The sequence below is a fragment of the Pseudopipra pipra genome, chromosome W (assembly GCF_036250125.1).
Source record: "Pseudopipra pipra isolate bDixPip1 chromosome W, bDixPip1.hap1, whole genome shotgun sequence".
Lineage (NCBI taxonomy): Eukaryota > Metazoa > Chordata > Aves > Passeriformes > Pipridae > Pseudopipra > Pseudopipra pipra.
In genome coordinates this window covers 54,643,521-54,659,600 of record NC_087580.1, presented here as the reverse complement: position 1 = coordinate 54,659,600, position 16,080 = coordinate 54,643,521, and the positions used below count along the sequence as shown (strand labels likewise).

General features: G+C 50.6%; 1 protein-coding gene across 1 annotated transcript in view; it reads right to left on the bottom strand.

Annotated features, from left to right (window-relative positions):
- Window positions 1–12,407: 12,407 nt before the first annotated feature.
- The window catches only part of LOC135405172 (adenosine 5'-monophosphoramidase HINT1-like), a 70,567-nt gene continuing 66,894 nt past the window's right edge, over window positions 12,408–16,080 (bottom strand). Inside the window, exons 3-4 of the mRNA XM_064639872.1 lie at window positions 13,557–13,661; window positions 12,408–12,747 (exon numbers count right to left, since the gene is read on the bottom strand). Of these exons, the coding sequence (XP_064495942.1) occupies window positions 12,583–12,747; window positions 13,557–13,661 (270 nt within the window). The 3' untranslated portion in view covers window positions 12,408–12,582. The remainder of the gene's footprint in view (window positions 12,748–13,556; window positions 13,662–16,080) is intronic.

Below are 16,080 nucleotides of genomic sequence, written 5' to 3'. Positions count from 1 at the left end.
CAACCATTACACGCCCAAGAAGCTGGAGAAGGAAGTACAAACCCATAAATAAAATAAAATAAAAGAAAACGGAACACACAAAGAGGGGAGAGGGCAGGAGGGGAAGGAACGAGAGCAGAGAACCACCCAGAGAAAGCAGCTAGCCAATTCCTAGCAATTCAACCCTTGCGCTTCGAATTACTGCCCGTCCGCCCGCCTGCAACCAACGTTTGCCAAGTAAAGCTACAACGACCGATTAGGAACACCGTAGGGGGAAAAAAGAGCTAGGCAGTTTTTTTCAAGCTAGACAGGAACGGACTACAAAACAGCCACAGAAGCTGACTTGGTCTCCGGGTTAAAGCCCCCGTTCTATCTTCAGGAAACATAAGCAATCCTGGCGGAAAATAAACTTTAGGCTGCCTTTTGCGCGGGTTTACAAAGTCTTTGAACTTGACTTTCATAGCTAAAAGCAAAGCATCCAGCACCTCTCAACCAGCTTTGCCCTTCCTCACCCCTCACCTGCCAAAAACCCCAAGCCCTCTTCTCCGTGTTAGAAGAAGTACTACTACTCTTGCTCTAAACCATGACAATAGGCACCAGAGCGCGCTCCAAAACAACACTGCATTTTGCACCAGAACTACATACCCAGGGATGAGCATTGCTTTAGAGCACTGCTTTTAGTCAAAAAGCTCAACTCCATTACAAGCTAGAGGCAAAAGATTATAGCGCCAGAACACCCAAAGTAGCCTACTGTGCCCTATCAGGAGGGAAAGACGGGATGGGAAGGAGTCTAGTAAATGAGGAACTAATTCCAGGTACAGTTTAGCGTACAGAAAGCTTCCACAGTACTTACAGATTCCCCAGAATCTTCTGCTTCAGATAACCCGATAACTGGCTCCTTAGGCATGACTAAGAAAAGCGTCGCAGCTTGGGGTGAAAGACCGTGGAACGCGAGGCACTGGAGGAAGAGTAAACAGTTAAAACGTAACCGGCTTCAGAGAAAGGTAATGGCTTAAGCAAATCCATCTGCCCCACTGAACTCCTACAGAAGCAGATTGCCAGATACCCCAAACACAAGCCGGAACATTGATTTGTCTTGCGCGATATCAATGCTTTCTATACCCAAAATACAACGCATTTACAGAGTCCGCTCCAGAAGTACCATTCCGCATGCAAAACCACAAGGACAAGGAGACGGGCCACTACTTGCGATTAGCGACCTCCAGTAGGTTTTAGTTCGGGCTGATCGTTTTCCTAAGTACTTTTTCTATTGGATGTGGTCCACACAGAGGCAGGAGGCGAATGGCTTAACTGAATCAGCAAAGAGTTTAGTGAAGTGGAAGAGCAGCGGTCACTCATTTCCCACGGTACAGGGAGCTCAAGCATTGAACAAACGCATAATCACAGGAAGCCTGCAAGCGCACAGTACGAGTCTGTCTTCTATATTGCGCATAAACCATATTGCTGCAAAAGCAAAAGACGTCCCTAACTGTTAACCTTCAGCATTTTAATAACAAAATTATACGGGATACTAACTTAAAGTTAACATCGCATAGGCAACGGCTGCATTCTTTTCCCCCACGCTGCTCGAAGCACCTCACTCTAGTTCCCAGCACCAGCACCCGTGAAATCCGCAAGCATGCTGTTATCACGGTCCCGCTTCCCCACAGAAACAACATCTGGGAAGCTTTTGCAGCCCGCAGGATGACCGGGCTCTAGATATTGTTGGGGGGTATTTTTAAGAAAAACGAGGAAAAGCTGCAATTCTTTGCTTGAATAATCCGGTTTGGGGGTTCAGAACCGAAGCCTAGCACAGCAGAGCTGTGAAACCCCTTCGATGCTATTATGAGGCACACCGAGACCTGCATGTCTCCAATGCAGAACCAACTCGTTACGGTCACTGCTCAGACGTTCACTGTTTACAGACGCACGCACACCGCCCCCACATCCCCCCCGGAATCCCCGAGGAGATTCACTGCGTGTGCCTAAAATAAGCTTTCAGAACTATCATCCTACACGAGGTAGGACCACTCCCATCCCTTGGCAGCAAACTTTGCACGACTTGCAGTGCCAAAGGGACATCGTGCGGCAAACGTCTGCGGCTGACACCGAGCGCGTTACCGTCGGAGGCCCTTCTCTACGCGCGCACACGACACAGTGGGGCTGGGAACCGAGGCGAGCCCGGACAGCACCAGCAACCCAGTACGCGCCGCGGCAGCCGGGGGGCTGGGGGTGGGGGCGGGGCACGGAACAATCTTTGAGGATGGTGCAGTAGAGAGCGCCACAACCCAGAGAGGCCCCGTCCGTCCCCCGTCCCTCCACCCACGCGCAGCAGCAGCGCCGCCACCCGCCCTGCCGCGCCCCCGGGCACCGCGCCCCGGGTCCTCGGCTCAGGGTGCCCGCGAGCGCGGGGGGAGGGGGGGAAGGGAAGAGGAACCGCGCACAGAGCAAAGCCGCGGCTACCTCCTCGTCGCTGACGGTACCGGGGAAGCGCCTTGCCGATGACCTTTCCGAAGAAAGTAGTGGCGCCACCAGGCCGGGCGGCCCGCGCCCCGAGAATCTCGTCAGCAACGACAACGCCCATTGTCGTCCCCGCGCTTCCTCCACTCGGCCGGGCCCTCCGCGGCGCGCCCATTGGGCCACCGGATCGCCGCCGGCCGATCCCGCGACTCGATTGGATGGCTCGCCTGTCGTTTTCGCTTGTCCCCGCCCCCCTTGGCGGGTCCGCCCTCGTCGACCTGGCGCTTAGCGGGGCTCAGGGAGTTTGCGCGCCCTCGGGGCGCGGAGGGATCCGACCTGGGCGAGTCCGCGGAGGGATCTGCCCCGTGTAGTGCTGCGACCCTGAGGGCGGGCAACGAGGTCGCAGAAGAGCCTGGGGTAGCTTCAAGTACCATTTCTTGTTATTTGTTACTGCATCAAGTCCACCCCAAAACGTGCCTGTGGCTTTTTGGCGCTGCTCCCTCCAGTCAAATGACTGCTTTTTCCAGGGCCTGGCCTTAGCTTCTCAGGACATTTTGCAGAACCAGCAGAATTTGCTCTACATTGTTCCCTGAAAGCCCCACCTCAGTTGCAGACCTTTCTAAGCGGCACGCCTCCTGGGAGAAAATACAATATGAAGCGTGCCTTCCTTCGGCACTGCTGGCTTGGGGGCCAAAAAAAGTAACCTTTACCTGATTAAAGGCCATTTAAATATTAAAACGCATGCCCCCGCGTATGCTAATAAGCTTCATGAAGTACGTAGAATCATCACAAAATATTCTGAGTTAGAAGGGACCCACGAGGATCATCGACTCCCACTCTTAAATGAATGCCCCATACAGGGATCGAACCCATCACCTTGGTGTTATTAGCGCCATGCTTTAAACCATCTGAGCTAATCTCAGAGTCAATGCTACCACATATATGACTATGTTACTCAGCTCTCCGCTTAGATCATGCTCTACAGAAGAGGAGAAGCTTCGGCTCTTTATAGGGAGGGGAGAAATTTCACCTCCTTAGGAGGAATTCCCAAAAGACCTCAGAGACAGTCGACGGGCTCCTCTCCTCTCCTTCCTCCCATGCAGGAATGCCTTCTTGGGAAGTTTCTGGGTATGATTCGTATTATTATTACTACCCGGGTTAGCACAACAGCATTGCTGTTTTTAGAGCTCTAGCGCAGCTAGTGCATTTCTCAACAGCAATTCCAAATCTGAATTTCTGTAGCTTCAATAAACTGCACTTTTCGTGAACCTGTGCTCACGAAGGCTCTTAGAGAAGGCGACCAGACTTATAAGTGCCAAGTTGGTTGCAATCGGAAATGAAGCCTAACCGCACCCAGCCCCTCTGATCTCTGAGGACCAGCTGGAACGCAAGGGGGTTATTTTCTGCCAAATTTCTGACTCTTAAGCAACAGCTTGGCCTCTAATTTTCACCCATAAGCTCTCAACCTGTTCATCGCCGTCTTTCAAAGACAGCTCTGCGCAGTCAATCCCTCTTATTTTTGGTTTACGTAGACGGCAACCCCTGCCTCTCCTTCCTTCTGACCAGTTTATAGCCATCGGTTGCAGAGCTCCAGTTGTTTGAGTCGTCCCACCACATTTCTGCCTTAGTGATGTGGTGGGTTGACCTTGGGTGGATGCCAGGTGCCCACCCAGCCGCTCTATTACTCCCCTTCCCAGCCGGACAAGGGAGAGCTGGGCTCGGGGGGTGGTGGAAGAGAAGGGGTTTGGGGGTGTGATGGTGAAATCTCTCCACAACAAACTGAAGGAGTAAACCCCCCCCGCTCCGGGAAGACCATGTACACACGGGACTTTACGTGAGAGGCAGCTGAGAAGGGGTCATAAACCATCAAGGACCCCCAAAGCACCCCCCCCCCCCCACTCATTCCTGAGGCCTTCCACCACCAGAAGACTGCACGTGACCCATGTGAGGTAACAAATCCTGAGCCTGTCACAAGAGACTGCAAAGATTTCCCTCCACCCCCAGGGGAGGTGTCTGGCATCTCCTGAACATATATTAATCCATTGGACTCTATGTTTTGGGGGACCCTGACCATCGAGAAGACCAGAAGAACCGGACCAAAGGACTCTGCCAGGTTCCACGGAGTGGTGATACATTTTCCCTTTTAATCTCACTCTGTCACTTTCTTTCTTACCCCCCCCCTCCTTTTCCTATTTCTTTCCATCTCTCTTTCTCTGCCTCTTTACCATTAGAAAAACCCCATACTACTGATTTTGGCATCTGGTCTCGTTTGCATCTTAATTCGGGCACAGGCATTTCTAACAATTTTAATAACCAGATCATAACACGACCGCATCACTTTTTTGGAGGATCAAGCCCCCGATTCCTTTGTGGCCTTTCTCAGGTATTCACCTTTTGGTTCCCGACGCATCAGCAGCCCCTGTCTCTTCTCTGTTGCACAAAACTCCATCCCCTTTCCTTGCTGAGTCTCGTTTAAAGCCCTCCTTGTAAGTCTGGCCAGCTTGTTGGCAAAGACACTCTTGCCCCCCTTGGTGGGGTGAATTGCATCAGCTCCCAACAGACCCGGTTTCTTAAAGGTAGATCCATGATCATAGAAGCCAAAACCTTGAGTACGGCACCAGCTACGCAGCCAGGCATTCACCCGTTCGGTTCGTCTCCTCCTTCCCAGACCCCTTCCTCTGACGGGACTCTGATAGAGGAGACCACCACCTGTGCTCCCGATCCTTTTCACATTGCTCCAACGGAGATATAGTCTCCTGGAAGGGTTCTAAGTTGCCTCATCAGACCCTACACAGAAGAGTAGGAGCGGATGATAATCTGCAGGGTTCACCAGGCCCGGCAGCCTCTCAGTGACACCACGAATGCAAGCTCCTGGTAGGCAGCAGACTTCTCTAGAGAAATCGCCCTCACAGGGCTGCTGCTTACTCTCTCTCTCCCTCCGCCCCGCCCCCACTCTTAGTTTAAAGCCCTCCTAATGAGGTCAGCTATCCTATTGGCAAAAATAACTATGCCCCGCTTAGTGAGGTGGAACCCCTCTGTCCCAAGCAGACGCTGATCCACAAACAGGGTCCCATGCTCGTAGAACCCAAAACCCTGTCACCAGCACCAGCTCCGCAGCCAATTATTGACTCACATTATCGGTGCCCTCCTCCTCCCGTCCTTTTCTCTCACCGGCAGGACTGAGGAGAACACCCCCTGGGCCCCCATGCCCTGGACTACCGCCCTCAGAGCTCTGGGGTCATTGCTAGGTTAAACCTGGTGTCACAGATGTGCTCCTCCAGTTTGAACTAACTGAACTTTGGTCCAGGCAGATGCTCAGCAAGTAGGACTATCCAAAGTTAATCCTACTGCGTGAGGCTATTGGTGACAACCCAGCACCAAAACCAGCTGTAAGTGCAGAAGACCTTTCTCTGAAGAATTATTCGAGGAGGGGGGAATTTACATCACTCAAGGAAGCTGTGCTGCCAGGGAAAGAACATCTTTCCATGGATAGTTTGGTGCTTTTACTTCCCTTGCCTTACAGAGAGGTTAACTCCCTGAAAAGATATAATTCTTACAGACAACCTTGGAGGCCCCGTGAGAGGGGGCCAGGCAAGCCATTAAAAAGGCACGGAGAGGGAAAAGCAGCGTGTTTTCTCATGCCTACTGTAGGTAGCGCCGTCATGTTAGTGTTCTCAACTTGCAGAAATAAATTTTCCTAAATCCTTCTGCTGCCTGGTATCTGGGGTAGCTGCGTGCAATATTCCCTCACACCAACATACCAGTTTGGCTGCATGAACACAGCAGAAAATCTGACTACGAGCCAATCACTTGACGCTATCAATACGTGCAGCCATCAGAGTCCGTTGAGTCCTCCCTCCGTAGCCGCTGGCTGCACGGCAGTGATCTCCCCTCAAGTAGGGATGCCTTTCAAGGTTACCCCCCGAGGCTTGGAGATCCCTTACCTGACACCACTAGGCATCCATGGGTTGCTAAGTGACTTCTTTTTGCATGCGTGTAACATTTAAGATACGCATCGTAAGCTTACCAATAACCTTTGTATCCTATACTAACTTTAAGTGTAGTAAAGAGCAGACAATTGACCGCCAATCCATCTGTACTTATTTTATATTTTACGTACCTAACTTTACTGATTAGAACTCAGTAAACTAACTACTAGATCAGGTCGGTCCAAGTGATCTCTGACTCTTCTCCTGCCACACCTGGACAGCATCAAAAGCATCTGTGGTGGGTTGACCTTGGCTGGACGCCAGGTGCCCACCAGGCCGTTCTATCACTCCCCCTTCTCAGCTGGACAGGGGAGAGAAAAGGAGAGGGAAAACAACTCCCAGGTCGAGATAAGGCAGTTTACTAAAGCAAAAGCGCATGTTTGCGTGCGCACAAACAAAGAAGAAAAATAGTAAATGGAATTTTATCCTCTACTTCCCATCAGCAAGTGTTGTGCGGCCACTTCCCAAGAAGCAGAGCTTCAGCACACAAAGCGGTTGCTCCAAAAGGCAAACACTGTAAATGACGAATGCCCCCCGCTTCCTCCTCCTTTATTTAGCTTTTATATCTGAGCTGACGTCATATGGAATGGAATATCCCTCTGGACAGTTTGGGTCAGCTGCCCTAGTTGTGTCCCCTCCCAGGACCTTGCCCACCTCCAGCCTAATGATGCAGGGGTAGAATGATGGAGAATCAGCAGTACCCAAAACACTGGTGAATTATCAACACCTTTCTAGCTGCTGATGCAAAGCACAGCACTGTGAGGGCTGCTATGGGGAAAATGAACTCCAGCTCGGCCACAACCAATACAGCATCATTGATGCCCGATTCTATGCTTTGAGTCTCCTTTGCTACTGAAATTGCAGTTAGAGAAGACGGATTGGTGCCTGCACTTCAGTCAAAGCAACATTCGCTCCTAATCCTTCCTGTCAAAAGGGTCAGGAATGACATTGCAAGCCTTACTTATTGTCCTTTTACCCTTCTGTACCAGGGTGAATTTATGCTGATACTTTTGGTCTGTGTTTGGCCCTGCCACCTGTGAAAGCTTTGCTCTTTCCTTGCCAAGTTATGGGAAAACAAGCACTGATAAACGGGAAAGTTGTCCTTGAAGAGAGCTTCTTGTATAAACTGTTTTAATTGGTATTCTGTGGTTGGCTAGTTGTACTCCAAGGTCACTTGAAGGAGACATTGAGGAGGAGGATGAGGAAAGCTCGTCCCCAGACTCAGTTATGAAAGACCCCCAAAACGTACCACGCGTGCGTGAGGGGATTTCCGAAGTTCTCACGCGTGCGCAGAAGAGATGCACTTACATAACTGGGAGGTGGGACTGCGGGCCTCGGGCTGGGCGGTGCTGGCCACACCTGGGGGATTGTGGCCACTCAATTAATTGTATAAAAAGCAGATAGTGCTTTCTTGGGGTTAGCTAACATCACACCAAGGACAACGTTGCCTTTGGCGGGGACGCCTGCCAGTTTGTGAACTTACTGACTCTCCAAGGATGCAGCTTCTGCTCTGGGTAATTATAGGCATGCTAGGTCAGTAAGATGACTTTATGGGCAACAGCTGGGTAACTGGGTAGGTTGTGCTGAGGGCTTATTTCCCTCCTCCTTCCTCCCTTTTGGGTTTGTTCGTTTTGTTGGCCACCTCTTGGTAATAAATATTGGTTTTTGTTGAGCTTGCAACGGTGTCTTGGTTTTCAAATTTCAGTATGGTTTTGAACCCTCCCTAATACATTTTTTGGTGACGAGGATTTCATATTAACTGTGAAAACCCACCGTTGCTGGGGTAAGAGTGGAGTTTGCAAGTATATAGTTTGCGGGGCTGTGCTGTCCGGTTTGTCTGAGGGGGCGGGACCCGGGGAGGAGGATTCCGCCCCAGGGGCTGTTACATCTGACATTGATGGGGAGGGGCTAGGGAGGCTAGCTACCACCCCTTGCGTTTCTCTTCTGTTGTTTCCTGTTCTCCTTTCCTTGTTGGTTTCCTGCTAGCTGTGCTGCCTGTGCCTTCCCCATTTTCTCCCTGTAGCTTTCTCTTTTCAGATCTCTCTGTGTAGGCTCGGCTGCTGGCTGGCTGATAAAAGGAAGAGGGAGAGAAAAAAGCTCCTTGTTGCGAGTGAGTCGCGGGGGGGGGGGGGACACACTATAGTTAAGGAGGATAAGCATGAGCTGGTTAGTAAAACTTTTAACCTCTCAGAAGGGGGATTCAGGAGGCGCTCCTTTGATCAAGCGTTCTGGTTGGACCGAGGAGCCCTGGAGTATTCTTTGGGGCCGCTTAGAAGCCTGTACTGGGGTCAGTCCTGAATCGTGGAGTTGCAGGAGCCCAACAGAAATAATGAAGTATTGGGTGCAGTTCGTGGAAACATCCTACACACAAAAATCACAGCGTCTAATTCATATCAGTCGCATGACAGGAGCACTCCTGTTTGCTTATTGGTAGAATAGAAGATTTAGAGAAGCAGTTGGAGCATTTGAAAACAGCTACAAAAGACAAAAGCTACATCTATAGTACAACAGCAGGCCTTGTTAGCTGCAACTAATCAGTGCAGCATCATGGAACAGAAATGTGCTACAGTGGCAGAGAAATTTGCTGTGCGTGCTGCAAGAAGGAGAAAGGGGAAGGTACGTAAAGGGAAAGACACAGGACCTCGAGTCAGGGCTATTTTAACAGATCCAGGATGGGATCCAAAAACGTGGGATGGCAACATCTGGAGTACCAGTGAGTCTGATAGTGAACAAGAGGATGCACAAAGGGATGGAGAGGAAACACCCTCGGGACCTGCAAAGGCAGCTCCTGTGGTTAAACAAAAGGGGGCCATGGATCCTGTTGCAGGGCGTTGGGCACGGATTGATACCATGGAGGATTTTACACCAGAGGATGTCAAAAATTGAATCAATCGTTATAACCAACGCCCAGGAGAGAAACCCCAACAGTGGCTAGTGCGGCTAATGGAAGAGGGAGCTGACAGTGTGGTAATCGATGGGGTAGATGCCCCACGTTTCGTAGGATTGACAGGGGATCCATATGTTCATGCTGCATTGCGCCGTGTTCCCGTGGGTCAGAACTTTACATTGATATCGGTAATTGCCACTGGATTCAGTGATAAGCACACGAATGATGGAGCGTGGCCTCCCACAACAAGTCAATGGGTCACATTACGGCAAGCTGTCCTCCTACTCGAGCAGGAGGGGATGAAACTTGCTGTTCAGTATGGTAATCCAGGAACATACCTGGATCAACCTTTCACACCAGGCATATGAAATGTATTACTTGAGGGGTGCCCATCACAATGGAGACCATATCTCATACCTATTCTGATGACAGCGCAAGGTAACCCTATTTGGGAAGTGATTGAAATGCTGGGACAGTTAGGGGATTTACCAGGGCTTCCGGGGGGTCCAGAGTAATCTGAGATATGAGGGGGCACTAAGCCTCTAAAAGAGGCACCAGTGGGGGACAAGGGGGAGCTGGGAGAACGCACCTGCCTGTTCAAGCTTCTGCTTCAACGTGGAATCCCGAAATCTGAAATTGATGGTATGCCCCTGAGTGTGCTACGACAAATGATGCAAACTGGGAAAAAGGAGGGCCAAGTTCGCAGTGTAACCCAGATGGAAACTGGAGTAGGCTCGGTTCCTGCTTTAGAAGCAATGGAACCACAATATCCCTGGAAGGACTTAGATAAGACTCTTGCTAAGTTCCACCCCAAAGCGGAATAGGGAAGTGGAAGTTCCCCAGGGCCGCAGCCTTGGCAGCTGAGGCAGCAGGGAGATAACTTTTGGTCTTGGTAACTTTAATAAGGGAAAAAGTGTTTATATAGTGTGGTTTTGGTCGGCAAGCACCAGGTGCTGTGTGCACATGGGCAATTGGATGCCTTCGCACACGTTAGATTTAGAGAAGAAGGTTAAGAATAATATTGAATTTGGCAAGGAGGGGAAAAAGGGTTGGAACTTTGAATTGATTGATTAATTTGTGCCTATGTTTGGGATCTGATTGTGTTGAAAGCCCTGTTTAGGGGGGTTGTGGTTATGTTTGTCAAGTTGGCATGGCTAATAGCATCTAATTCGTGGAATCCAACAGCCCCAGGAGCTGGTTTCTCCTCTGAGGGTGCAGAGCGGCCCCAGTTGTGCCTTCCAGAAAGGTTGGGTTTTTAGGAGCCAGCTTTGTATGGAGAAGTCAATTAGAGAATTAGCTGAAGCACTGCTTGGGATGCAGTCAAGGAGCTTTGTTTTCACGATGGTTGTGAAAAATTAGTTGCTGTGACTCTTCGGTATGTTATGCTGTGACTCTTCTGAATTAACCTGCATGGAACCAGTGATACTCTGTCCCCTGAGGGTGCTAGTGGATATGGGGTTTTATGGCCCTGGTGGGGGCAGTGAGAGAGCAGCTGCCAGCCTCAAAGTCATTGTGGGTTTAGGTTCCTGAAACTTTGGAAGCCATGTTAATTTAGGTTCACACAGTGGTAATTTTCAGTTCACGCGGTGGGCACGTGTGAGCTGGAGTCACAAACAGACACCTCAAGTAGATATTAAGTTGTTAGTATGGGAAGGAGGGGGTTGTTTGTGTTTTGTCTCCCACAGGATCCTGCTGGCTTCCAGCATGTTTGATGAAACCTTATCATGAGCGGCAAGAATTCTGGACAGAGATCAGTGAATGTTGAGCAGCACAAGACCAGCCTGACTATCACATGGAAGAAAACATATCCTAAATATGATTCATTTGTGTCTACTAACTTTTACTAACTGATGTAATGACTCAGTTATCGTGTACCTGTCTGTTGTGTCTTATTGTCCACACCTGATGTTGTGATTCGTGTAATGAACAATGCCTTTCAGGTGACCCTTGTTTATCATTTGTAGTTCTCAGTGAGCCTGGCCAGGGGCTGGGAGGATATAAACTGTTTTAACTGGTATTCTGTGATTGGCTAGTTGTCCTCCAAGGTCGCTTGAAGGAGAGATTGAGGAGGAGGATGAGGAAGGCTCGGCCTCAGACTCAATTAAGAAAGACCCCCAAAACATACTGCGCGTGCATGAGGGGATTTCCAAAGTTCTCACGTGTGCGCAGAAGAGATGCACTTACATAACTGGGAGGTGGGACTGAGGGCCTCAGGCTGGGCGGTGCTGGCCACACCTGGGGGGATGTGGCCACTCAATTAATTGTATAAAAAGCAGATAGTGCTTCCTTGGGGTTAGCTAACATCACACCAAGGACAATACTGCCTTTGGCGAGGACGCCTGCCAGTTTGTGAACTTACTGACTCTCCAAGGATGCAGCTTCTGCCATGGGTAATTATAGGCATGCTAGGTCGGTAAGATGACTTTAAGGGCAACAGCTGGGTAACTGGGTAGGTTGTGCTGAGGGCTTACTTCCCTCCTCCTTCCTCCCTTTTGGGTTTGTTCGTTTTGTTGGCCACCTCTTGGTAATAAATACTGGTTTTTGTTGAGTTTGCAACGGTGTCTTGGTTTTCCAGTTACAGTATGGTTTTGAACCCTCCCTAATACACCTTCACATCCTCAAAGCTTTGCCTTCCCTAAGGCTCCGTTTTAATCACATTAGCCAGACCAACCTCACATCAACTCCATGACCTCTTTGTACATGGCCTAGGGTTTCCAACACACACACACAAAGAGCATCCAACGGGCTCTGCGCATTTTCATCCCTTTGCGTGCAGGAGTTCCAGTTCTTTGCCGCTTGCATTACCAAGCAAGACAAAATAGAGACTAGATCCTTTTTCTCACAAGAACCTCTTATTGCTCAGAAAGAAGGCTTTCTCCACTGAAACTTCCCCCTCTCAAAGTGACTGCTTCCTACAAGGCGCAGGAGACTGCTAAGCGCTTGCAGCGTCACGCTTCAAATGACCGGGCAAATCACTATCTGTCTATGGAACGCTGTTAACAGGCTGAAACGTTCCACATACTTGCACTCCCAGGAGACACCGTTTGAACTTGCAGAACTATTTCCCCTCAGTAAGACGCGCAAGACGGAGATGATATCCCCATGCTAAATCTTTATTGTGCAACTGCTGCTCAAAGCTTTTATTACCTTCCACAGACACACGTCACAAAAACTTGCACATCAACAGCGGCTAGATTGACGGGCAACAGATGAAATCCATTCAGTGGCGATTTGTACACGTGTGGCAACTCTTGCGGTGTAAAAATCTTAGCCGGGCGGCCAGCCTGACTGACGGCCACCCAGAACACGTAGATGTATGCGATACACAGACTGCCCACCCTCGGGCCCTTCGTCCACAACCATCCGGAATCCATTGGTCAGGCCCAGGTGAGCAGCATGCGTCTCGCCAACAACCATTACACGCCCAAGAAGCTGGAGAAGGAAGTACAAACCCATAAATAAAATAAAATAAAATAAAACGGAACACACAAAGAGGGGAGAGGGCAGGAGGGGAAGGAACGAGAGCAGAGAACCACCCAGAGAAAGCAGCTAGCCAATTCCTAGCAATTCAACCCTTGCGCTTCGAATTACTGCCCGTCCGCCCGCCTGCAACCAACGTTTGCCAAGTAAAGCTACAACGACCGATTAGGAACACCGTAGGGGGAAAAAAGAGCTAGGCTTTTTTTTCAAGCTAGACAGGAACGGACTACAAAACAGCCACAGAAGCTGACTTGGTCTCCGGGTTAAAGCCCCCGTTCTATCTTCAGGCAACATAAGCAATCCTGGCGGAAAATAAACTTTAGGCTGCCTTTTGCGCGGGTTTACAAAGTCTTTGAACTTGACTTTCATAGCTAAAAGCAAAGCATCCAGCACCTCTCAACCAGCTTTGCCCTTCCTCACCCCTCACCTGCCAAAAACCCCAAGCCCTCTTCTCCGTGTTAGAAGAAGTACTACTACTCTTGCTCTAAACCATGACAATAGGCACCAGAGCGCGCTCCAAAACAACACTGCATTTTGCACCAGAACTACATACCCAGGGATGAGCATTGCTTTAGAGCACTGCTTTTAGTCAAAAAGCTCAACTCCATTACAAGCTAGAGGCAAAAGATTATAGCGCCAGAACACCCAAAGTAGCCTACTGTGCCCTATCAGGAGGGAAAGACGGGATGGGAAGGAGTCTAGTAAATGAGGAACTAATTCCAGGTACAGTTTAGCGTACAGAAAGCTTCCACAGTACTTACAGATTCCCCAGAATCTTCTGCTTCAGATAACCCGATAACTGGCTCCTTAGGCATGACTAAGAAAAGCGTCGCAGCTTGGGGTGAAAGACCGTGGAACGCGAGGCACTGGAGGAAGAGTAAACAGTTAAAACGTAACCGGCTTCAGAGAAAGGTAATGGCTTAAGCAAATCCATCTGCCCCACTGAACTCCTACAGAAGCAGATTGCCAGATACCCCAAACACAAGCCGGAACATTGACTTGTCTTGCGCGATATCAATGCTTTCTATACCCAAAATACAACGCATTTACAGAGCCCCCTCCAGAAGTGCCATTCGGCATGCAAGACCACGGGGACAAGGAGACGGGCCACTACTTGCGATTAGCGACCTCCAGTAGGTTTTAGTTCGGGCTGATCGTTTTCCTAAGTACTTTTTCTATTGGATGTGGTCCACACAGAGGCAGGAGGCGAATGGCTTAACTGAATCAGCAAAGAGTTTAGTGAAGTGGAAGAGCAGCAGTCACTCATTTCCCACGGTACAGGGAGCTCAAGCATTGAACAAACGCATAATCACAGGAAGCCTGCAAGCGCACAGTACGAGTCTGTCTTCTATATTGCGCATAAACCATATTGCTGCAAAAGCAGAAGACGTCCCTAACTGTTAACCTTCAGCATTTTAATAACAAAATTATACGGGATACTAACTTAAAGTTAACATCGCATAGGCAACGGCTGCATTGTTTTCCCCCACACTGTTCTAAGCACCTCACTCTAGTTCCTAGCAGAAGCACCCGTGAAATCCGCAAGCATGCTGTTATCACGATCCCGCTTCCCCACAGAAACAACATCTGGGAAGCTTTTGCAGCCTGCAGGATGGCCAGGTTCTAGATATTGTTGGGGGGTATTTTTAAGAAAAACGAGGAAAAGCTGCAATTCTTTGCTTTAATAATCCAGTTTGGGGGTTCAGAACCGAAGCCTAGCACAGCAGAGCTGTGAAACCTCTTCGATGCTATTATGAGGCACATCGAGACCTGCATGTCTCCAATGCAGAACCAACTCGTTACGGTCACTGCTCAGACGTTCACTGTTTACAGACGCACGCACACCGCCCCCACATCCCCCCCGGAATCCCCGAGGAGATTCACTGCGTGTGCCTAAAATAAGCTTTCAGAACTATCATCCTACACGAGGCAGGACCACTCCCATCCCTTGGCAGCAAACTTTGCACGACTTGCAGTGCCAAAGGGACATCGTGCGGTAAACGACCGCGGCTGACACCGAGCGCGTTACCGTCGGAGGCCCTTCTCTACGCGCGCACACGACACAGTGGGGCTGGGAACCGTGGCGGGCCCGGACAGCACCAGCAACCCGGTATCCATCGCGCCAGCCGGGAGTCTGGGGCTGGGGCATGGAACAAGCTTTGGGGATGGTGCAGTAGAGAGCGCCACAACCCAGAGAGGCCCCGTCCGTCCTCCGTCCCTCCACCCACGCGCAGCAGCAGCGCCGCCAACCGCCCTGCCGTGCCCCTGGGTACTGCGCCCCGGGTCCTCGGCTCAGGGTGCCCGCGAGCGCGGGGGGAGGGGGAAGGCAGGAAGGGAAGAGGAACCGCGCACAGAGCAAATCCGTGGCTACCTCCTCGTCCTCGTCGCTGATGGTACCAAGGAAGCGCCTTGCCGATGACCTTTCCGAAGAAAGTAGTGGCGCCACCAGGCCGAGCGGCCCGCGCCCCGAGAATCTCGTCAGCAACGACAACGCCCATTGTCAGCCCCCGCGCTTCCTCCACTCCACCGGGCCCTCCACGACACGCCCATTGGGCCACCGGATCGCCGCCGGCCGATCCCGCGACTCGATTGGATGGCTCGCCTGTCGTTTTCGCTTGTCCCCGCCCCCCTTGGTGGGTCCGCCCTCGTCGACCTGGCACTTAGCGGGGCTCAGGGAGTTTGCGCGCCCTTGGGGCGCGGAGGGATCCGACCTGGGCGAGTCCGCGGAGGGATCTGCCCCGTGTAGTGCTGCGACCCTGAGGGCGGGCAACGAGGTCGCAGAAGAGCCTGGGGTAGCTTCAAGTACCATTTCTTGTTATTTGTTACTGCATCAAGTCCACCCCAAAACGTGCCTGTGGCTTTTTGGCGCTGCTCCCTCCAGTCAAATGACTGCTTTTGCCAGGGCCTGGCCTTAGCTTCTCAGGACATTTCGCAGAACCAACAGAATTTGCTCTACATTGTTCCCTGAAAACCCCACCTCAGTTGCAGACCTTTCTAAGCGGCACGCCTCCTGGGAGAAAATACAGTATGAAGCATGCCTTCCTTCGGCACTGCTGGCTTGAGGGCCAAAAAAAGTAACCTTTACCTGATTAAAGGCCATTTAAATATTAAAATGCACGCCCCCGCGTATGCTAATAAGCTTCATGAAGTACGTAGAATCATCACAAAATATTCTGAGTTAGAAGGGACCCACGAGGATCATCGACTCCCACTCTTAAATGAATGCCCCATACAGGGATCGAACCCATCACCTTGGTGTTATTAGCGCCATACTTTAAACCATCT